The sequence below is a fragment of the Passer domesticus genome, chromosome 13, assembly GCF_036417665.1.
Source record: "Passer domesticus isolate bPasDom1 chromosome 13, bPasDom1.hap1, whole genome shotgun sequence".
Lineage (NCBI taxonomy): Eukaryota > Metazoa > Chordata > Aves > Passeriformes > Passeridae > Passer > Passer domesticus.
The window spans coordinates 3,699,880-3,721,600 of record NC_087486.1 but is presented as its reverse complement, the minus strand read 5'-3'; the positions used below and the strand labels follow the sequence as shown (position 1 = coordinate 3,721,600).

At 46.8% G+C, this 21,721-nt stretch overlaps 2 protein-coding genes across 3 annotated transcripts; both read right to left on the bottom strand.

Annotated features, from left to right (window-relative positions):
• Positions 1-8,708: 8,708 nt before the first annotated feature.
• LOC135280276 (serine protease inhibitor Kazal-type 6-like) lies at positions 8,709-15,673 on the bottom strand. The gene is made up of 5 exons (XM_064388070.1): positions 15,240-15,673; positions 12,785-13,073; positions 10,696-10,727; positions 9,654-9,766; positions 8,709-8,873 (listed from the first exon to the last, which is right to left on the bottom strand). Exons 2-5 carry the CDS (start codon positions 12,840-12,842, stop codon positions 8,828-8,830), a joined length of 249 nt encoding a protein of 82 aa, XP_064244140.1. The 5' UTR covers positions 12,843-13,073; positions 15,240-15,673; the 3' UTR covers positions 8,709-8,827.
• A 394-nt stretch (positions 15,674-16,067) lies between these two features.
• LOC135280130 (ovomucoid-like) lies at positions 16,068-20,758 on the bottom strand. 2 transcript variants are annotated; one of them, XM_064387883.1, is made up of 9 exons: positions 20,680-20,758; positions 20,127-20,290; positions 19,632-19,654; positions 18,971-19,098; positions 18,669-18,714; positions 17,692-17,819; positions 17,508-17,553; positions 16,714-16,847; positions 16,068-16,234 (listed from the first exon to the last, which is right to left on the bottom strand). In XM_064387883.1, the coding sequence occupies exons 1-9, from the start codon at positions 20,682-20,684 to the stop codon at positions 16,189-16,191; spliced, it is 720 nt and encodes a 239-aa protein (XP_064243953.1). In that variant the 5' UTR covers positions 20,685-20,758; the 3' UTR covers positions 16,068-16,188. The 2 variants fall into 2 exon arrangements, with proteins under 2 accessions (XP_064243953.1, XP_064243954.1); XM_064387884.1 differs by lacking the exon at positions 20,680-20,758 and adding an exon at positions 20,581-20,679.
• Positions 20,759-21,721: the final 963 nt, after the last annotated feature.

Below are 21,721 nucleotides of genomic sequence, written 5' to 3'. Positions count from 1 at the left end.
GAGGAGCTTTGTGCATGATGGATGAGCTTCAAGCCAAGAGCTCCACTGGTGAGCACCCAAATTTACCCCTCAGGTGTTTCCCCCCCGGTTTGGGTCATACTCAAAAAACTAATGGTGACCCAGTAAGAATATTGTCAATTTAACAAATTCTAGTAAAACTTTCTAAGACACCCTGTTCCTAGGGCAAGATGAGGCAGCTCTAGAATTGTATTTTGCAAAACTTACGATTGTTTATCCAATTTTCTATATTCAATTCACATTTCATGACATACAGGGGTGTGTGTGTGATATTTGTGAGCAGTGAAAGCTGCATCAGTTTAGTGGAGGAACACGAGCAGAATTTCAAGCAGACACTTAAACTGCAATTGCTGCACTTTTGGGTCCCTCTGCTGTCCTAATGATGGATATTTCTTGAATCAGGACCAAAATGAGCACATTTTTGGAAAAGTTAAGTGTATTAAACTGCCTCAGAGATGAAAATGATAAAGTGATGTGGGATTTTTTTAAATCTGATTAATCCCTTACAGATGTGACTAGACAGAACAGGTACGTTGCAAAGTCTTTTTCTATAACAAATGGTACTAAATTAAATCCAAAATTATTTGTGTCTACCACCTGAAGGAAATTCTGAGCTTCAGATACAGGGGGTTTGTAATTACACCTAGGCAATACCTCCACCCCCACAAATAGTAAATTAGCTGAGATAAACACATTCAGAAGCTGTTAAGCTATTTTGGCTTGGATTTAATGAGTAGCTGCTGCTGGAAGAAAGCAGGTAAATAACTGAAATTTCTGACTTCTTTAAACAGAATCTAAATATTGTGTTTTGTATGTGCATTTTCTCTTTCAAAAAATTTAGGTAGATATAGTTCAGCAAGTAGTAAATCACATAACACTCAGTTTTATGGAGCTGAGATGACACTGCTGTCACTGATAAATGAATTCATAGCTTGTCCTTCACTCAGCCCAACAATCCCTGACCAAGTTTATGACACTTCACCTGGTTTTAAACTGAGAGATGCGACAAAATAGGTGTCTGTTTAAACTCAGATCACTGATGCAGAGGTATTCATTGCCCTCTGATGCTTGGAAAGGTGTGCTGAGAGCCCCACAGCTCCCTGCTGGCCCAGGAGCCTCAGCTGGGTGCTGGGATCAAGAAAAAGGATGAATTAGGGAGAAATATGCCTGCCTGCATCTCTGCTGGCCCTGCAGTTAACCCAGCACTTCACACTAAGAGGTTATGGGCAGCCAGCAAGATGAAAACCCCAAAATGAGCACTAAATCTTGTGAGATTAACATATAAAATCCCTTAATGGAAATGTAGGCACCACAGGTAATTACAGATCCACTGACTCAGTCAGGTACAGGGCACAATTCCAGAAACTGGAAGGAAAGGAAGTCACAGTATTTTCTCCAAAGAAACTTGAATCAGGCCAGAGAGCAGTAACAACAATTACTAAGTTGTCAGACTATTCAGGCAGTAAGGAGGGCAGATGGAGACTCAGGGACAGAGTTTTCAGCACTGGTCCATCTCTCACAAGAATCAGATTCATTTTACACCCCCTCCTGCATTGTCTTTCCAGAAGGGTGAGCAGAAGCCTTGGGACAGGCATGGGACAAGCCCTGCTCTAAAGTCTGGAAGGAAACCAGACAGGATCTTTTCAGCTAAAGCTGCTGCCAGAACCAATTAGGAGGCGACAGCTCCACAGGGGCAGGAGGCAGCACGGAGTGCCCTGGTCTCACCTGGCAGGGACAGCATGGCAGGGAGCTCCTGCTCCACTGCCAGAAGCTCTGCAGCCCTACAGGGACCTACAGGAGGTGTGCTCACCCAAACCACTCCTCAAGCCCTGCATCAGTGCTGCTCCCCTGAGTCACAATGAAGCGTGGGTACAAGAGGGTTTTCTCCAGACAGCACAGACGTGCCCCAAAAGCAACAGGGCAAGGCTAGAGGGGAATCTGCAGGTGGTGCCTCCCCCCAGCCTTTGGCCAGGCTGAGAGCTCCACACCCACACCCGTGTCCCACAGCAGAGTGCCCTGGACACCCAGCTCCCTCCTCTGCTTCCACCCAGTGCCTGCTCTCAGGGACCTTCTATTGCTGGAAAAAGCTGCAGACACTGAACCACTCAGACTGATCTTAAGGAAAGTTTTTGCTCATTTTGATTCCCAGGCTCAGTGCTGAGTGCCCTCACCTTGGCTAACCCACATCACAGATAATTTAAGAAGCCCCTCTGGGGTCAGCAGTGCCCCTGAGGGCATAAAGAGCCTCCCACTGCCCCAAGAGCCCAGCTTTTTTCCTTGCTGGCACAGCTTTACCATGAGGCTGCTCCCTTACCCCAGACACCCTCCACTGACCCCCTACCAGTCCCTAAACTGCACATTCTCTCATTTTAAACACAAATCCCCACAGGCAAAGCATGGCTCTCCATCACCTTGCCAGCATGCAGGAGCAACAAAGCCATGGCATAGTCAGGAAGCTCAAGTGCTTTTCATTTTCACTTCATTCTCACGATGGAGCAAAGCACCATCAGCCAAGGACTGTCCATCTGCTGAGGGCAGGGGTTGAGGCTCATCTCTAATTACAACTTGTCCTCCCTCCTGTCTCAGCAGCTTGGAGCTGCTTTTGAGGGGAGTTGAGGTTTGGCTGGTCAAAGCTGAGTGTTTGACCAGCACACCCTGGCACAACTGGAGCAGCTAAAGGAGAAGAGCCCTGTGAAAGCAGAAATAAGGGCTTTTATCTGGGCTTGGCAAGGAGGATCACAGAGGTGTCCTAATATCTGACATCTGCCAGATTCCTGGAGCTACCAGGGCAGCATTTGCTGGAAATATCCCAGGGAACATGTCCCATGTCCACTGGAACTGTTTTCCCCCTCCCATACAACATTATGCTGGTTTTTCAAACAAGTTTGCTTTTCTGTCACCGAGTTTTCTCAGCCTATTTCTTGAATCATCATCTGACCTCAAATCAGAAGGGCTTAAACTATATAAACAGTTATACAAACATATATCTATTTCAGCTTAAACTATATAAACGTTTATACAAATATACATCTATTTCAGCTTAAACTATATAAACGCTTATACAAATATATATCTATTTCAGCTTAAGCTATATAAACGCTTATACAAATATATATCTATTTCAGGAGGTAGAAGCTTAGGTCTCACCTAACCACAGCCCACGAGCTGGAGTTTTACAAGAAAAAAACAAAACAAACAACAAAACATCTCAGGGACCACAGCCTGGTGCCAGAGCTAGGCTGAAGAGATGAAAGCACCCGGTCTGTGGCAGCATCCAGTGTCCACCGGCAGTACTGCACCCTGCCCACGCCTGGACCATTCCAAGGGATTGGCAGGACCTGGAAACGCCACCGAGGCTCGGCAGGGAACAGCAGCCCACCCTCAGCAGCAGAAGGGCCCCTGAGACCCCATTGGGGTGCAGGGGTCTCGGGATGCTGCGGCTGTGCTGTCCCACAGCTGGTGGATGCAGGAGCAGGCACTGGCTGTGTCTCCTTTCTTCTGGGGGGAAATCCCTCCCAGAGGCTGAGTCCAAGCCTCAGATGAGCTCAGTGAAAAGTGCAGCAAATGTGTCAAGCTCAGAGTCCCAGCACTGATGCTAAATCTCAATATTTGCACCTGGCAGAGTAACCAAAAAGCGTTCCCCAAATCACAGAGATATGAAACCAACTCACCCCAGCTGCATTTTTCTGTCCCCAGACTTCATCCTCCAGGGTCTGCAGGAGAGGTGAGCCATGCCCTGTGGGAAGAGAGGGGATGAGTTCTCTCAGGCCAAGGAAGTCATTCCCTTTTGTTCCCTATAGGAAGGGGACTGCACCCTGAGTGTGAGGTGATGGATCCTGCCTGGGATGGGAGGGGATGGATCCTGCCCGAGCAGAGCCTAGGACCCCTAAAATTGCATTTTGTTCATTTTCACAGGGCTGATCTTCTCCCAAAGGTCGGGCTTTGGGGCTCCTCTCCAAAAGGAGCCTCTCCAGCAGGAGCAGAGCCCGTTCCCGGCTGTCACCAGAGGGAGCCCAATGCCCGGGAACGGCGCATCCTGGGGGACAGGGGAGGGCGCAGGTGACCTCCGGCAGCCTCCCCTGGCTCCTTCCTAACGGATCAGCACCACAACCAGACAAAATCAGAGCCCCCGCTGGCCTGGTGTAACTGTTAATAGGATTTTGGGCATGTCTGGGAGCGGAGGATGTGTTTACATCGGCTCCCAGGCACTGATGGCTTTATCACAGGTGGCTCCCCAGAATCACTCTGCCAAAGAAAGGCACAGCATTCCTTGGGAAGGCCAGAAGCATCAGAGCCAGCCCCTGCCATGACAGCAACACTTCTGTTCACCCACAGTTAATTGAGCAATTTTAGCTTCAAAGGGTGAAGGGCATCCCTCTGCCCCTGCAGAAGCTCAGTTTTGACCTTATCCTTCAATTCCTGATTGAAGCTCTGCCAAAGCCCTGCTGTCTCCAGAATCCTGAGGAAATTACCTTCTTCTTGAAGTCTTTGTCCCTCATTGCCCCATGGGTGACAAAGCCAAAGATGTGCTTGAAGCACCAGCTCCTTAGGAGGTTTGAGACAAGCAGCTCTTCCTGTGACACCTGCATTTCTATAGGGGCAAAACCCTATTCCTCCCCCATTATTCCTTTCTGTATTGGGGTAACCCTTGTCTTCCACATTTTCAAAGCTTTCTCCAGCATTTTTGGAGCTGCTTTATACTACACCTACACCACACACAATTACTGCAGCTGCTCCTGTAAGAAGCTCTTAAACAACACTGTTTATTTCAGAGGGAAAAAAACCCACAAACAACCCACCCACAAAAGCAGGCAACAAACCCACAAAACCCCCACCAGCTCCCAAAAAACAAACACCAACACTCACATCACTAAGCAAACTCCTCACCTTCTCTTTCCTCTGTGGTCCATGCAAGCAGACAAATCCCTCCCCTGGGCTCCTATTTAAGCCCTTCAGCTGTGATAGGGATGGAGGGAACTGTTGGCTGATTCCCAACATCTGGCAGCCCTTTCACCCCAGGGCAGGCTCAGCTGTTCTCTAATCCATGAGGGACCCAATGCACTCTGACATCCTCCTGCTGCTCCCTGCAAATGTCACCATCTACATCTCATCCGTGCCCTGAAACTCTCCTACAGCTCTCCCACCTGCTCCCTGAGCAATCCCTCTCTCTGTCCCCATGGCTCAGGATCCCCTCCACTATTCAGTTTTGGGCTCTGCCCCAAAATAAGAGACATTGGAAAACTGAAGTGAAAAACCACCAAGAAGAGTTGAGGGCTGGATCATTTGCTCAGTGAGACGAGGCTGAGGGAGGTGGGGTCACCCAAACTTGTGGGAAGAAGATTTCAGGGGGATATAACAGCAATGACCAGTAAAAAAGCAGGTTCCTGAGCAGGTGGATTCAGACTCTTCATGGTGGTACATGGTTTGGAGATGAGGCGGTTGAAAGAAAAGGTGTTGAAATTGGATGCACAACGAAAAAATTCTTTACCATAGTGACAGCCAAATCCTGGCACAGACAGCCCAAGGAGATTGCACATCCACATTTGAGGGCTCTCAGCTGGGAAAAGCCCTGAGCAACCTGATAAGATCTCAGCACTAACCCTGCCCTGAGCAGGAGGTTGGACCAAAGTCCTTTCCAAGCTGATCCAGCCTGCTCCTCTTTGGGAAAAGAGGGTGAACCGGAATGATAACCGAGTCCAGAGCTTCCTCCCCAGCCGGGTTGTGGGAACCCTGCAGTCAGCACCACCACCCTTGGATCATCCCATGGCAGCTTGAAAAGCCCTGTCAAACGCTGTGAATGTCAAGGGAAAAAAGTAGGGCAAAGGATCCAAGAGAGTTGCGACAGTGCCACGTGCCTGTGCTGGGGAGGAGGAGGAGGAAGTTGAGCTCACAAATTAAATGGGCCAAGAGCCTGGACACAATAAAGGATCAGCTGCACCAGCAGCAGAGTGAAGCTGTGAGAGGGAAATAACATCCTTCCCTCGGCCATGGGCATGGCCTGGGCACAGGAGGGTGCTCAGCTGTGAGCAGTGGCTTCCTTGCACTGGGACCATGCACAGAATTCATTCTGGTTGTATTTTATTTTATTTTGTTCTGGTGAGGGCACTGAGTGAGGTGTGGGGAGAGCTTGGCCCTCATTCCACTGCAAGGGTGACTCCCACCCCAGCCTCTGCCCCTTCCTCCCAAGAGAGGAGAGGAAGAGCTGTGGAGGTGCTCATCTTAGATGTTATCTAAGAGAGATCTCAAATGTATCATGACTCACTCACCTTCCAAAGCTGTCAAAAAAAACCAAAACAAAAACACAAAAAAAAACCCCAACAAAACAACCCAAACCCGACACAATTTCAAAGGTGTAAGAAGAAAACCAAGGAAAAACAGTGGCTGAAGTTTTGATTTCTGTTTTGATGTGTGTTTCTGGGGGGCAGCCAGACACAGATGGGGGCTCAGGCTGGGCATCCTGTGGCCACTGCTGCCCTGTGCCCCAGCCCCACTGGGAGGGTGAATCCAGCTTTCAAAACCCAAGAGTGAGCACCCCTGGCACCAGCAAAGCATCCCCTGGAAGGATGGACCACAACTGAAGGGGGTTTTGCTGGAGCTCTGCCTCTCTTGGCCTCTCCTGGGGACTGCGTTTTGGGAAGTGTCCCCCAGTGAGGGAAGTAATTTCCTTAAAGCAGATTACTCCCACTCTCCACTTCCCTGGCACAGGTCGAAGAGATGGTAGTTGGGTCTGTGAGATATGAGGTGTTTTATTTGCTATTTTCTCTGAAAAAAAAAGTAAATCTTGATTATTAAACAGTGAACTTCTGCAATTTCTCTTCTCTTGTGATCTGTCCTTGTTATCTCAGCCTCCAGATTTAAAAGGATTAGAATGGCAATATGCTGTGAGAATTTTGGAGTCACTGATTCCCATCTCAGGCTTAAAGATGCCCCATTGCCCTTCTCTCATTCAAATGTCATTTTCCATCCTAAAAAATGGGGTCTTTTTGCTCCTGTCTTTGAAAATAGTGCTCTTCCAGTGCCACACAATGTAACAGGACCATCACAGGATAACTGTGGAAGAAGTGGTGGAGGTCATCCTGCTCCAGGCTGGAGGATTGGCAGGGAGAGGCACTTTCTCAACGTGTTCTCCAGGACCACTTGTGCCTCTTGTTCCCCTCGGTCCTGCCCACACTCTGGATGTCCTGCCAAGTTTGGTAACATAACCTCTGAATTTAAAACCAAACAAGGGCCCAGGCTGTACAACTGGGCCACAGAGAGGGTTGGTCTGCTTCAAAGAAGAGGTGGCAGATTTTGCAAGAATCCAGTGGGCTGGGATGGGGAAAACATCAGGATCAAAGGCTGCAGGTCCGAGAGAAGCTCCAAACCAGCTCCAACACAAAGCTTTGCCCGTGCAGCTCAGCCACTGGCTGCCTGCCTGGGAAGTTACCAAATGACAAAGCTTTTCCCAGAACTGGGTTATGTGGATTACCAGAGAAGAAGCTGGTATTAGGTGTGCTGAGCACCTTGCTGAGGCCTCTCTTTTTAGGCATTGTGCCCCAGTTGAGTTCAAAGCTGGGATTGTGGCATGAGAGGCAAATGCTCAAGCTCTGTCCAAACAAGGTCCAGAGGTTTAGGTGCTGAGCTTTTAGGTGCTTGCAAAAGATGTTGACCCCCGAGGCTCATGATAAATCTAAAGCTCCCTTTGAAAGTTAAGTGTTTAACATGAAGGTGCTGCTGTCCCACTGATCTACTGCCAATGTTTTAACAAGGGGATGCCACAAGTATTTCCCTGTGAGAGTTTTGCACAGTGAAAGGGGAGAGACCGTAAAATTATTTTTCTTGTGTTTGCACAGAGAGGGATTTGTCAGCCAGAGTGAAGAAGAGAGAGGGCAGCAGTGTGAAAAGTGAAGAAAGGAATGAAGTCTCTGTGTATTAAAAATTGTAAATAAATGCAAACATGTGTGCCTATAAAATCAAGGTCTGTGTATAATTCAGAGAGAATTTATCCTAGAGAAGGGGAGAGTAAGCCCACAGCTCTTCTGCTCCAGGGAATAGCTTTTTTAAATTATTGACAATTTATACAATCTGGCTCTCTTCTAAATATAATTTTATTAGCATGAGAAGCCACTTGGCAGCAGGAAAGTAAAGCTGGTGGGTTCACAGTTTTCAAGACAAAGCGTTCTCTAAGAGAAAAGAAGGGAAAAGACTGATTTGGGAAGAAGAACCTTGCAGCTTCTACCCAAAACCAGCCTCCACCTGCCATCTTCTGGGTGCAGGCTTAAATGGAGCAATATTCCCTACCCTCAGCCCGCTTGTCTCTGCTTTCCAAAGGAGATGAGGCATATGCAGTCACGCTGTTCATCAGCTCTCCCATCACCCTCCCACAATAACCCCAGAGAGAGAAGGAACACGGCTATGGAGGCTGGGAAGGGAACCGAGGCTCCTGCTGTCACCCACCCCCTGGGATGGGCAGAGTCGGGCAGGAACACATGAGCAGGAGCAGTTTTTGGCTGCCCAGCATGTGCCAATTTGGCAGGCAGGACAGGGCAGAGGAGCTGTGGCTGGTTGGGGCAGGAGGACACAGCCCACGGAGCCGTGGGAATCGCCTTCCTTCCCAGGAGGAGGTGATGCAACAGCGCAGGAGAGCAAAGCCACGCATCAGGCTCCAGCTGGATCAAAGCATTTTTCTGGGTCTTATGGAAGAAAGAATCCAGGCAAAGAATGGTGCTGAGTGTTATTTTATTGAGCAGAGGCAGCAGAGGGAGGACGGGCTGCTCCCGTGTCCGCAGCCAAGGGTGGCTCAGCTCCTGCTGCTCGGTCCAGGGAGGACTCAGCATTTCCCCAGGTGCTTCAATCTTATTTTCCCTCCACTTCTCCTGCAAAAGGAGGGAGAGAGGCTTAGAGCAAGCAGCAAATGACAGACACAGCAGTGTGGGGCAGAGCTCACCCACCCCAACAGGCCTGACTCGTGCCAGTGTATCTCCCTGGTACCTCACAAGGAGCACCCAGCCATTTTCTCCTCTCCTCATTCTCCTCTCCTCGTTGTTCTCTTCTGATTTGCCCCAGGATAAGACAGCCTTGGCTGCACACTAAATGCAAGGATTGCTAAGGCAAAAACATTTTGCAAGCACATTCCATCCATCAGGGATGGCTCCTGTTACATCTCTTTTAAAAACAGACAGAGCTCAGGAAAAGGAGAGACATCCTGTTCTTCCTCTGAGATCTTGTGTCTTGTTCCACAAAGTTCATTCAGACTTTTCAGGAATAACTTGGCATGGCTCAGCTCCCACATTCCTCCAGCACTTCTCAGTACCCAGGAGTGTGGGCAGTGAGAGCTGCAGCCTGTGGCACATAGTGGGAATTGTGCATCAATTTAGTGCTTGTGGAAGGTACAGGCAGGATGCATTTGCTTCCCAGGCCCTGTGCTGCCTCTCAGCATGGCAACCAGCAGCCTGCAACGCCCAGAAATGAATTAAAATTAACTCGTAGCACACAGCTCTGCTCCAAGGAGGAAACATTCCGCTTGGCACGGTTCAGAGGCCGGTCCATAAAAGAGGAGCAGCCTGGACACAGGGCTTCCCCTCCATGAAGAACACCACTAGATGCACGGAAGTGAAGGCAGAGCCTGCTGTTTCAGTGCCCCCAGTGTCACTTACAGCACTGCCTTGCAGAAGGCACACTTGTTCCCGTAGGTGACGCCATCCGTGCCGCAGTGAGGGTTGGACTCCCTCGTGCAGTACACGCTTCTGTTTACGAACTCTCTACAAATCTGCACAAGGAATAATAAATAAAATAAAAAAAACCTTTCAGAACCTCCACACTCTTTGTTTCACTTTCCAAATTGGACCCAAGGTCATCAATGTAATGCTTTTTCTGACAAGTGCTGACGCTGCCTGTTTTCTGACAGAAAAAGCCCTCTCAGAACAGAAGCAGCCTTTCAGGGGAATTTTGGCCTCACGTTTGAGGAAGGAAATTGTAGTCACCTGGGAGAAGTCTTGATCTCCCAACAACAGGAGCAGATTAGCCTAGGCATGCACGAGAAGAGTCAGCACTGATGCTCTGTCAGGCACTTGGAGCTGAGCTACCTCCCTGCTGCATGACTTCAGGTGTCTTGTGAAACCCTGCACTCAGTTTGGTGCTTGCTAAGCTCCTGCTCTCCCAGAGGAAGGAGGGAGAAACCATACGGAAATTCCCTGGGGAATTAAAAGTTATGCCCAGGAAGTGTACAGGTATTTTGTCTCTGTACAAATCCCAAGGATTAACTAAATTTGGGGAACAGGACACTCAGTAATCTGTTTGCTTTATGAGAAGATTGGAATAGTGAAGCCAAGTCAAAAGTGGTGCAGCACACATGCATTTGCTAAATCAACCATTTATTTCCCTGCTCTACCTGCTAACGTGGCCACACAACATTCCCCAGGCAGCAGTGAACTCCCCAGCACTGGGAATACTTGGAAGGACCCACCTGCTCCCAGCAGACATTAAAAACTGTTTACCCAGCACCAAGATTTTGGTTATAAAAACATTCCTCCAAAGTGAAACGCCATGACTGGATGTGGCACTCAGTGCTACGGTTTAGTTGACAAAGTGGTGGTCAGTCAAAGGTTGGACTCGATGATCTTGGAGGTCTTTTCCAACAGTAATGATTCCATGGTTCTATTAAATGCAGATTCAGCAAGCAGAAACAGCAGCACTAACCTCTTCAATCTCTTGACCTGCTACATCTGGAACTAGAAGGGGAAAAAAAAAAAAAAGCAAATAAAACCCAGACAGGTATTACACGTCAGCATTACTTTCTGATAAAGTCTGAGTTAAATTCACAAACCTTTTATGCAAACCACAGTGAAACACACTCCAGGTTTTTCCTACTCCGTCATCCCTCACGGGGGAAGAGGGGGCAGGAAATACATTATCTGAATTGCTTTGCAATATTTTCCTATTTTGAAAAATGCTACTAAAATACCATGTAATCATTCATTCAGCTGCTAGCTACACCTCAGACACATAAGCCAATCTCCTGGAAGGCAGCCACTCCTGGGGAAGCAAGCTGCCATATCAGATGTGGAACCGTGCTCCCAGAGATTTTAAACCCATGCTGGCTTTGAAGGCTTTTAGGCTCCTGCAGCTCTGAACAATGCAAGTGGCTGGTGCTGCTGACAGCAGGGGAGCAGGAGATCCCATGGTTGGGTTCCAGCTGTGCTCAGCACACCCCAGACACCCTCCCAGGACAGGGTGAGACACAAAGAGGTGTCATGGGGTGACAGAGAGCAGAACAGGCAGCACTGGTCAGAACCAGCACCAAAATCCCCTCAGGCCCTGGGCTTGGAGCTCATCAGTCCATGCTCTCCATGTTTCTTCTCGGCAAAGCCAGCAGGCAGGAGTGTAGGTTGAGTCAGAGCTGTGAAATGGGGCGACCCTGTCATGTCTCTAAGGGGGAGCCTGACACTCCAGGGTGGGTTGCATACAGATCTGCAGAATCTGGGTCACAGCAGAGTGGGATAAATGCCCAGCGTTTGGTGAGGCTGCTGGTCAGCAGGTCCCTGCCAGTTGTGGGGCTGCGCAGGTGGCTCTGGGCAGGAGGTGGAAGGACCTTGTCCTAACACTCATCCCTCCCCAGTGGAAATCTCACCAACCCTCAGTCAGCTCAACCCTCATCCATCAAGCCTTCCTACTTCTTTTGCTATTTCTGTTGTCCTTTGGTGTTTTTTCCTGGTGCTGGCACATTTACCCTGTCCTCAGGTTTGGCTAGGCTGCTGTAATGTTTAAGGCGCTGGTATGGCTATCTGCATATTATTTACAAAACAGCTCATTAAATAGTTTTTATAAATATTACATGCAGCTACAGAAGAATTTGTGATGATGCCTCTTGACATCTGTTTATTTTACAGGAGATCATAGGGTTTGCTGCTATTCTGCCCGGCCTTGGAAGGAAGAATCAGCCTTCTGACGGAACCCAGTCCCAATTAAAACTCAATTAGAGACAGATGAATATTTCATCATGAATAATGTGTACAAAGCAATTCACCTCTTCTCCATGCACAGCTTGCCATTTTCTCAAGTGACTTCTTTATTCAAATTATTCACAGAAAAACAAGTATAAATAATTCTTGTTCCACATATTCTTCAATAACTGTTGACACACACCTTGCAGAGCTGGGTCAGCTGGACTCAAGCAAGTGATAACACTGACATGATCTATGGGTTCAAAAATCATCACTCAGCTTCACCACATGATCACAGAGACGTGTAAATCTCCAGATAAATAATTGCTGGATCCTTTTAATTTGCCCTCTTTGTTCTGTCTCCTTGAGGACATTTGAATTTAATTTTTAAGCTTTTCTCTGCAACATCAACGAAAGCTGAAACTTTCATCTAATTACGTCTCCATCTCCAAGGAAAACACCAAATACCAAGATGCTTAGGATCAGAACAAGAGCAGATGACCTGGAGGTGAGCGAGTATCTTCTCTAACTGGTTCAGCAAAACTCTCCAGTGAACACTTGTACCAAAAATTCATAATTACGCTCTGCTTTGGTATATTTGCTGAGGAAATGCTCAGAATTTGCTCGCTCTGCCTCCCAGTGACACGTCCACTACATTATCTACTGCAGAGGCACACGAGGAGAGGAAACATGTCATAGGAGTGAGCAAGTCCTGCTGATATTTTCTACTTGCCCAGCTTTATCTTCAAGCCTGTCAGCCAGTGATCAAGACTCTCCAAAATTTGTTGTCAGGAGAGGTTTTGGTGTTTGTTTTTCTTTTCTAGGCTAGGGAAAAGATCACTTACCCGAGAAGAAAGAGAGCAGCAGCAGGCTGAGAAGCACTAAGGCACCTGTAGCCCTCATGCTGCAGGAAGCTCTTTAGTCCAAGCCAAGGTCAGAGCAGGAGGTGTTGTCTCAATCCCAGAACCCACAGTGTGCACACAGAGCTGCCTTTCTGTGTATTTATGTGCCTGTCTGTAGCTGTCCTCATTCCCCACCTTAATTGTGAGAACTTCTCCACTTGGTTTCTAAAGCCATTATTGGTCCTGGCCGGTTTATGGTGCTTTAAGGAATGCTGCCCTGTCCACATCAAACCTAGAAAGGGATAATTACATGAGTGATAGACGTGCTTGTAACATCATTATATTTTTTTTTTTCTAAATAGTCACAGGATTCTCACAAGGGTGAATTTTCAAAGCAGTGATTCATCAGGGAAGCTGGTAATTTTCATTCTCTGGGCCCTCTCCGAATGCCAGCACCGAGGCTCTGAGTGCGGCGTGATGACACTCACTAGACGTTACGAAATAAATCACAGCATGAGAATGTGTTGTCTGTGAAACCAATTATACGTTGTTCCCTGGCTATTTTTGAGGATGGTTCTAAATTTGTGGAGTTGGGGTGGAGAGGCGCTGGGCTGTGACATGCTCTCCTCGCTGTGTGCACAGTCCCAGATAGGACTGCTGACTCTCCTCCCTGAACTATTTAAACTCTTAGCTGTCAATGTTTTTCCAGTTTTTCACATTCACAAACATATGTTAGGGCTCTGCTCCCACCGCAAGTGGCAGTGATGGGAATTTGATGGGGAATTGGCAGATCCAAGCTCTATTTCCAGCTGAGGCTGTGCAGGGATTTGTGTTCAGGCGCACCATTCGCCAAACACCTCTCCAGATAAGAATAAGACTAAATTTTAGTATGTTTTCCTAAGCAGGCAAGGCTTAGGAGAGGAATGTGTGTAGATATATCTGGGTTTCAGTTCCCCCAGTGAATTTTAAATACACAACTCGTTGCAACCAAATTTTGCACAGGAGTGGAAAAAAAATTAAAAATAACGATCACATTTTTATACACTTTTTCTAGCAAGAGGAGGAAGAGGAAAGATGCTACCAGCATCCCCAGCCAGTTTCTGCAGGAGAGCCACGCTATGGGTGCCCTACATCTGGGGAAGCATTTCAGTTTGCAGCTTGCCAGACATCTTAAAATCCACATAGTGGCAGAGAAACAGTGACTGACAGGCGAATCCTGGGCTGTCTATTAAGGGTGATCTCACGACGCAGCCTCTATGTAATTTAGTTATCAAACCCGTCAGCTGCAGCACCATTCCCAGCCACGCTCAGTTCTGCCACTCGCAGCACTCCTCCTTTGCCTTTTCTGCTCTCAGACGTCACTGCTCGTGGCCACAGCCTCGATGCCTCAGCCCCTTATCTGCCCAAATAATGTTTTGGTTGCTGCAGCACAGCTGGGCTGGCTCCAGCCTCAGCAAACACACAGCAGGGACCAACCCCTTCCAGGCTGAGCAGAGGAAAAGGCTAAATTACCAGCCAGGTGATTATGGTTATTGCCCGTTTCCACTTCTTTGTGACACCTGAACGGTGGCAAAAGTGGGGGAATTCTGTCCCTCTCAGGATGAATCAGGGCAGCTGGACCTTGCTGTGCAAAGTCGTGCTGGTGTCAAGCTGAGTCCTAATCTGTGCTGGCCAATTTTTAGACTTAAATGCTACAAACCTTTCATCTTCTAAAGTCCTTGCTAGAGGCTTGTGAGACAGACACACACTCACTGTTTGCCCCCATTTTGCTGCAGGTGAGCAGCTCTTCTTTGGGCTTTTCCAAAGCCTTCTGAGCAGCTATCTCACTTCCTCAGGCACAAACTACCTCTGAAGAGGAGGCTCACCATAAGAGCTTGCCATTGAAGATCATTTCATGCTATGGCCAGAACTCCACTCCCAGATATATCTATACACATTCTGTGGACCTCTTGTCCAACAAGGAATTATAAAACAATTCAACAAACACATCCAAACTGGCTACTTTTACTGCTCCTTAACTATTTTCTCAAACAAGCAGGTAACTAGAGAGGACTATTGTGACTCTCCAATTTCTCTCTCTTTTCTTAGAAGCAGGCACAAATTTATGATGTGATTTATATTATCTGTAGTAACACCAAAAAAAAAAAAAAACATGAAAATAAGAATTTCCATTCTTCCTGCTCTCTGTGTTGGTTCTAAGGAACAACAAGCCTCTTACATTCTGGTGGGGAGCACCTACAAAATTCTTGGTCAATAAATTATCTACTTCAGGAAACAAGACCAAAAGAAGTGTCTTGAAACTCACAGATTTTGTCCTAAATATCAGCCTAAGCAGCAGGTGTTCTTTTACATAACAAGAGAATGGGAGGTGGAGAAAGGATGAGGAAGGGAGTGTGTGAGCCATGGCACTTGGGACTTTTTTTGCTTGTGCTGTTTGCATATTAACTCCTTGACTCACCCAAAAAGATGGCACATCATCACCAACAGTCATAGATGTCATTTTTCCTGCAGTGCACGCTTCAGGCTCCCACAAAGATGTTATCTTCACACCTTTTTTCCCCAGACAGAAAACACATTTGAGCTGGTAGCACATCTTCTTGTCTTTCTTTCCTGGAGTTAGAAAACCCAAGACCTTTTCCTGAAGAGTCCTCTGCCTCAAATACCACCAGTACAGGTTTTTAGACCTCTCCTCCAAGAAGCTGAAAGCCTGAGCCCAGACTAATTTCTCCTCAGGTTCTCATTAGGCTCATTACAACCTTGCCTAGCTTGCTGCAATTTTCTGCTGATGGGCACAGCCTCAATGGACACACCCTTCAAGGAAGCAGCAGTTCTTAATTTTCTTCCTTATGAGATACCTCTTCCCTTTGCCATAAGCCTTCTTTTTATAAGGCACCACCAGACCTGCCCCTTGCCCAGGTGTGACCAGGTAAAGCTGATCTGATCACACCCCCTTTCACATTTCCCCAGAACCATCCCACCATGCCAAGGCCCCTAAAAGGAACAGTTCCTCCAAGTTCCAGTGCTGTGACAAAGACAAATCCATTTACACCCTTCAAGACTTCAAAATTAGATTCAAAGTTGTGCTATTTTATAGCATTTTCTGATGGCTTGCTACAGAATGACATTCTCTCTTGAGGGCTTGGGCTGGTGTTTTGCTCTTTGTTGTGGTTTATTTCCCCACTTCTCCTGCCTGGCAGAAAAGTACCCAAAAGCCTGAAGACCATTACCCCGCCCAGAAAACAAAACCAAAATCAAAAACCATTCCATGGCCAAGATTGTGGCTGCATTTAATTTATTGATCAATCAAAGCAGAGACTGATGCATAACGGTTGAGGGAGCAAGGAGGAGCATGTTTGATTGAAGAATTTGTGAGGGAAGTGTCATGTTGAAGGGTCCAGCTCCAGCATTTAGCATTCGCCCTGGTGCCTGACGAACAGACCTCCAATGCTGCGTCTGAGGAGAAAGAGGGAGACCAAAATTAGAGACATGGATCTCATTTTTATAGCCTAGCTTTGCCCAAATAACCCAAATGTCATTGTGCTGTCCAAGTCACAGAGTACTTTGCTTAATGTTCCACCTCTTTTCAGATTCCTCAAGCTACACACTTTCATACATTGAAGATATTTGGGCCAAACCCCATAATTCTGGACACCTCCTACGGTCACACTTTCAATCACCCTGGCAGGGAGGCAGCCAGCAATGCTACGAGCCTGCGAGCGGGGATCTGCTTTTAATTGCAAGGGGAGGAGGAGAAGACTCACTCAGGCTTAGGATCTGTGGCGCCTGGGGGGGGTGGCAGAGGAGTGAGCGTTGGGAGAGGAGCATGGGCTAGGGATGGGAGCTAACGGGAGCTCTGGGGCTTCCACACCAGCTGCCACAGCTGCAGGTGAGCTGCCCTGGTTCCACGGGCACGTGGTGAGCTCTGCACTTACGCCACAGCGCTGCAGAACTGGCACTTGTTCCCGTAGGTTCTGCCGTCGGAGCCGCAGATGGGGGTGTACTCGGAGGTGCAGATCATGTTGCCGCCCTTCTGCTGGAAAGCGCTGCAGTCGATGTTTACATTTTGCTAATGGAACAGAAAACAGGGCTTAAAAACTTCTGGTGCCTGTATTTTCCTACATAAGTGCTTTATGTTTGTTTAGTGTTTGTGATGTGGCGAAGCACAAAAGCACTTCTCAGGTGCAGGGCTCTGTTGTTCCAGCAATTCTGCAGACTCTGAGAATGTGCTTGCCTGGAACAGCCTGAAGTAGGGAGATGGTGGAGGCAAAAAAAAAAAATCTAATAAATATCATTATAAGTAGTGGAATGACCATGCTGGTATTTCCAGGCTGGCTGTCCCACTGGCTGCTCTGGTTCAGCAGGCAAGCAGAGGCAAGTGGATGGAAAGGGGGTGGTCACAAGCCCCAGTGCACTAAGTTCTCCCACCCAGGGAATCACTGCTACTAATAGTGCTGCTGCATCAGTGATGCACGATCTCTTGCTCATCCAGTTTCACAGTAAATGAAGGTCTCAGCACCTTCTGCCTGCTGTTCCCAGATCAGAGAGGGGACCAAATATCTCAGCCATGGATTAAATTCCATACTCTGTTGACCATGGCAAAACAATTTTCCTCAAGTCCTATTTCCAGGCCAAATGCACCAGGACAGTGGAGGCATTTCTGTTATTCAGCCATAAATTTGTGTTGCAAAATGTAACAGCAGTCAAGAGTGCAGATTTCTGGCTTTACCTGGAAGCACTGTCCGTAGGTCTGCAGGTTCACATCCAGGCCGCTCCTTTGAGGGGAAAGCAAGTGGAGAATGAATGAGCACAGTGCAGCTGCTTCATGAGCCAAACTACCCCTTTGTGCTCCAAATACCAGAGAGAGCAATACTGATCCAGAAACCCTGCCCTGGCCCGGGCCCTTCACTTACGCCACAGCAGTACAGAAGTGGCACTTGTTCCTGTAGGTGATGCCGTTGGTGCCGCAGATGGGGGAGTACTCCGTGGTGCAGGGGATGTTGTAACCACTGCCAGGCTTCAGGAAACCGGTACAGTCGACCTGAAACAGTCCCAGAGCAGCATTTGAACCTCTGCTCCCCTTTGCAGCAGCCCTGCGTAATGGAGTGTGGTGCAAGAGACATTCCCCTCTCCACCCAGAGCTGCAGGATGAAAGGGGCTTCCAGCCACAGTGTGGTGGATTTGGGGGAGCACAGATAAAATCCAGCCCGTGGGTACAGCATCAGTGTCTGTTCTGAGGTGGGCTTCATCCCTGTCATCTTGGGGATTTTCCCTCTGAATGCCACCATGAAGGATCCTTGCTTAAAATACCTCACACCTTTCAAAAATGGAGTTTACACTCAGCTGGCTGCTCCTGCAATTACTCTGAGTGTATTGAAATGGGAGTCATTGTATTATGTGAAATTGCACAGCCAGAATGTTTCTTTACTCTCTCTCTCTCTAAACTAAAAATAGACATTCTTTGTCACTTTATGGTAGCTCCCTACACTGATACTAGCTTTAACTTAACTTTGTGATAAACAGTCTGATAAAATCAGGTTTTTTATGTTACAAAATTATAGTTTAGTTGAAATTCAAACTTCTTCTGGGAATTTCTTAGCCACAACAAGCCTCTAAGTCTAAACATAAAGGGAAGTGTTTTCATAATACAGCAAAACACTCTTGAAATCAAAAAGTTTCCTTTCTAAACTGTGGTGTTATACAGAAGATATTTCACCTTTTAAAACTCACTGATTTTAGCAGTCCAAACAAAATGCAAATTAAATTTCCTGCAAATCTGAAATCCTTCATTTTCACCCCATTTCTGAGAGCTAGCAATTGTGTGGGTCCCTAGGCTAGGTTTGTGTCTGGCTGTCACCCTGCAGGGGAAGGAACCAATCTCTGACCGTACCCTAACGCATCTTCCATCGTGTTTCTTGTCAAGAGCACGGTTGCGGCTAGAGGGAAAGAGGGAGAAGAAAAGCAGGGATTAATCTTTTCATGCCGTGTTGTCATCTCAATCATCAAGTCCCTCCACCCGTAAAGCCCCAGTAATTAATCAGATTCTGGAGCTTTGACACAGAAGATCCCGGGCATTAGGGAAGACGGAAACTTAAGAAAATTCTAGTCCACCCCACGATTAGTCACAACCCCAAGGGCTTCTGCCTGCTCCTTGAAGTGGCACTGTAGGTGATCAGGGGACTTTCTACTCACAAGAAGTCCCTGCAGAGGGAGCACTCGTTGGGGTAGGTGCGGCCATTGGTGCCACACACGGGGTCGTAGTTGCGGGGACAGACGACGCTCATGGTTTTTCCAGTTGACATGTAGGCGCCGCAGTTGGCCTGGGAAAGGGGACTCGTCATGTCTCCAAACACACAGAAGGGTGTTCCTGCCCTAATCCTGTTTTCGCCTCATTAGGAGGCTACTGTGAGGAATTTCTATGGCTCCTCCATGGTGAAGGAAAATTTATATCAAGTATCTTACAGCATAACGAAAGCACTTTTCTGCTGTTAAGACTTAAAGTAATTTTGGCGAGAATTATGGGCAAAAATGATCATTCCTTGGGGAATCAAGACAGGGAAGATATTAGGCAGATATTCAATAGTCGTATAGATTTTCTACTGGCACTCTGTGCTGTGCTGACTCGCATTCTACATTATTAATCGCTGTCTTTTTAATCATCAAAGTGCTAAATTATCTCTCTCTGACAAAGGTGTTTTCTTATGCTGGGAAAAGAGGTGCACTTAGGGGCACTTCTTTCTTATTCATTCTCTCTCTTTTTTTACCCTCAAGCATTCCCTGGCATATAGTGTGAGTATGAATTATTCATCTAGACTTAGAAATCAAGGCTAAATAACAAAGATCTAATACTCACCCGCCTTTGAGCAACAGCAAGATCTACAATAAAAATAGAAATTACAAAATGTAAAAATTGTATGATGTCCTTCACTAAAATTCCTTTGGAATCATCAATTTCCCTACAGAGTAGCCAAATACACCTTCTCATTACCAAGAAGTGATTATCCTCCCAAATGTTTCATCTACTCCAAGTAAGTGCAAAGTGATGCACCAAGATTAAAAAAAAATCACTTATTTGTGAAGCCAGAAATTTTGACTCACTAAACAAGAAATAGGACCAAAAAATTTATTCTTCTTTAGCTCCATAATCCCCACAAAGGCTCAAAAGCTTAAAGCATAGATCCCATGTGTTTGTCTGCACAAGGGTGAAGCTCATTGAAAAGAGAGGCCGCGTATTCCTGAACCATCACATCCCCAAGAGGCTGCATCCTTCAGGATGCACAGAGACAGGGAAAGGATCAGGAGGTCTAGACCCGCATGGAGTGTAACAAAAATGACAGAAATGACTTACCAGAAAGGCAGCCAAGAAGGACCAGCCCCAGGAGGGCAGCACAGTTGGCCATCTTCATGCTGGCGGTGGTGGTGACGGCTGTTCCGTGTGGGTCGGTTGCCGGAGAGTCCGTGGATGGTTCCCAGCCTTCTCCCTCCCCAGTATATATATGCATCTCCCCGACCCTGTGAAGTCATCACCAGAAAGTAATTATTTGCTCTGTAAACTAAGAAAATTGTATCGATTACCGAGCTGAGCTCCAAAGAATACTTGTTTGTTAGAGAGATGCCCAGAAGAATTAAACAAAAATGTGAGCTACACCCAGCTTGTTAACAAAGGCGTCTTGCTGTACAATGAGTGATTTGTACTTTCCAAACAGGAGCACTGTCTCAATAGCGGATGTTATGAAATGGAAAATGGAAGTTGGAGAAGGGAAAAAGAGCCCATTTGTTGGAAGTGTTTGACTTGTGCTCACCGTATCACATATGCTAGACAGGAACTGGGCTCTGGGAGATTTTCATGGTACAGCAGAGTGGGGTGACAGGAGTATGGGACTCTCTAAGCTTTTACTGACATCATAGCTGGGGTCTGGCAAGCATCAGTGCACTTTAGAGATGCTGAAGTCGCAGCAAATCTCTCCACACTCTCTCCTGTAATTTCCTGGTACACTGGATTTCTCACCCACAGAAAGTCATCACGAGAGAAAAGCATTACAAAAACCTCCAGAAGTTTATTAGACATTTCTGTGTAGGAGCAAGAGTTATTCATCTGTTGGCAATGAGCATCAGTCTGATTAAGAAATTATGAGAATAAGTAGCCTTAAATCTGTACTGGGATAATGTTTCCTATTAATGGCAAGCAACTGGTATTCTGTGCAGGTGAAATGGGCTTGTTAATATCAAAGGCATTCCAGAAAAAATTCCAGTAACTGCAAACAGAAGGAGAGCCGTTAGGCTTCCCCCTTCTCCCTCAATTATATGGCATTAAATTTAGAGTGTCAGCTGAGAGTCGTGTTTTAGGGAAGATAAGTGATAAATAATGTGCTAGGCTCTGCTAAGTGGCTCGACTCTATCGCAAGTGTATGGAAAAACAAATAGGGGATATTGCATAAAATAATAAATTTTTGATTTAAGGTAGTCACGGAAGGAAGTGACGGATGGAACTTGTTTGTGCTTCAGAAGAAGCTTAATTCATATATGTGGCTTATAGGCAGACTGAGTTTTAAATAGAAAATCAGAATTGGTTTTCTTATTATCCTGGGAGATGTTCAACACTTGGCATGAGCAGATAAATCATAAAAATGTGGCTGAAAGTGTAAGGGAACCATAGTCACAGAATGGAGCTTGTGGGATTTGGCCTGTTTATATCAATGAAATCATTTTCCTGAAAAATAAATGAATAATGCTATTTGGATCTCTTTCACAAATATCACAAGTTGAAGGGTTCCTTTGAAAGTTGTTTCTGTCGCATTCTTAGCATCCTGAGCGAGTTGACTTTCAGATTCCTTGAACTGATTGTGAGCACATTTGGAAAGGAAGCGGTAGTCACGGAAGCATTAATATTGATTAATCTCCAGGGGCAAGAATGCCAAAGTCTGAAAACAAAGCTTCCTCAGA

Excerpts from the sequence above, each read along its gene's own strand:
- LOC135280130 (XM_064387883.1), bottom strand. Across the intron at positions 18,715-18,970 it reads TCCCTCTGCAGGGACTTCTT|CCGCAACCGTGCTCTTGACA; the intron begins GTGAGTAGAAAG and ends CTTTCCCTCTAG. Across the intron at positions 17,554-17,691 it reads CACTTCTGTACTGCTGTGGC|GAGCGGCCTGGATGTGAACC; the intron begins GTAAGTGAAGGG and ends TTCCCCTCAAAG.
- LOC135280276 (XM_064388070.1), bottom strand. The coding sequence starts at position 12,842 with ATGAGGGCTACAGGTGCCTTAGTGCTTCTCAGCCTGCTGCTGCTCTCT. Across the intron at positions 10,728-12,784 it reads GCTGCTCTCTTTCTTCTCGG|TTCCAGATGTAGCAGGTCAA; the intron begins GTAAGTGATCTT and ends TTCCCCTTCTAG. Across the intron at positions 9,767-10,695 it reads CAGGTCAAGAGATTGAAGAG|ATTTGTAGAGAGTTCGTAAA; the intron begins GTTAGTGCTGCT and ends TTCCTTGTGCAG.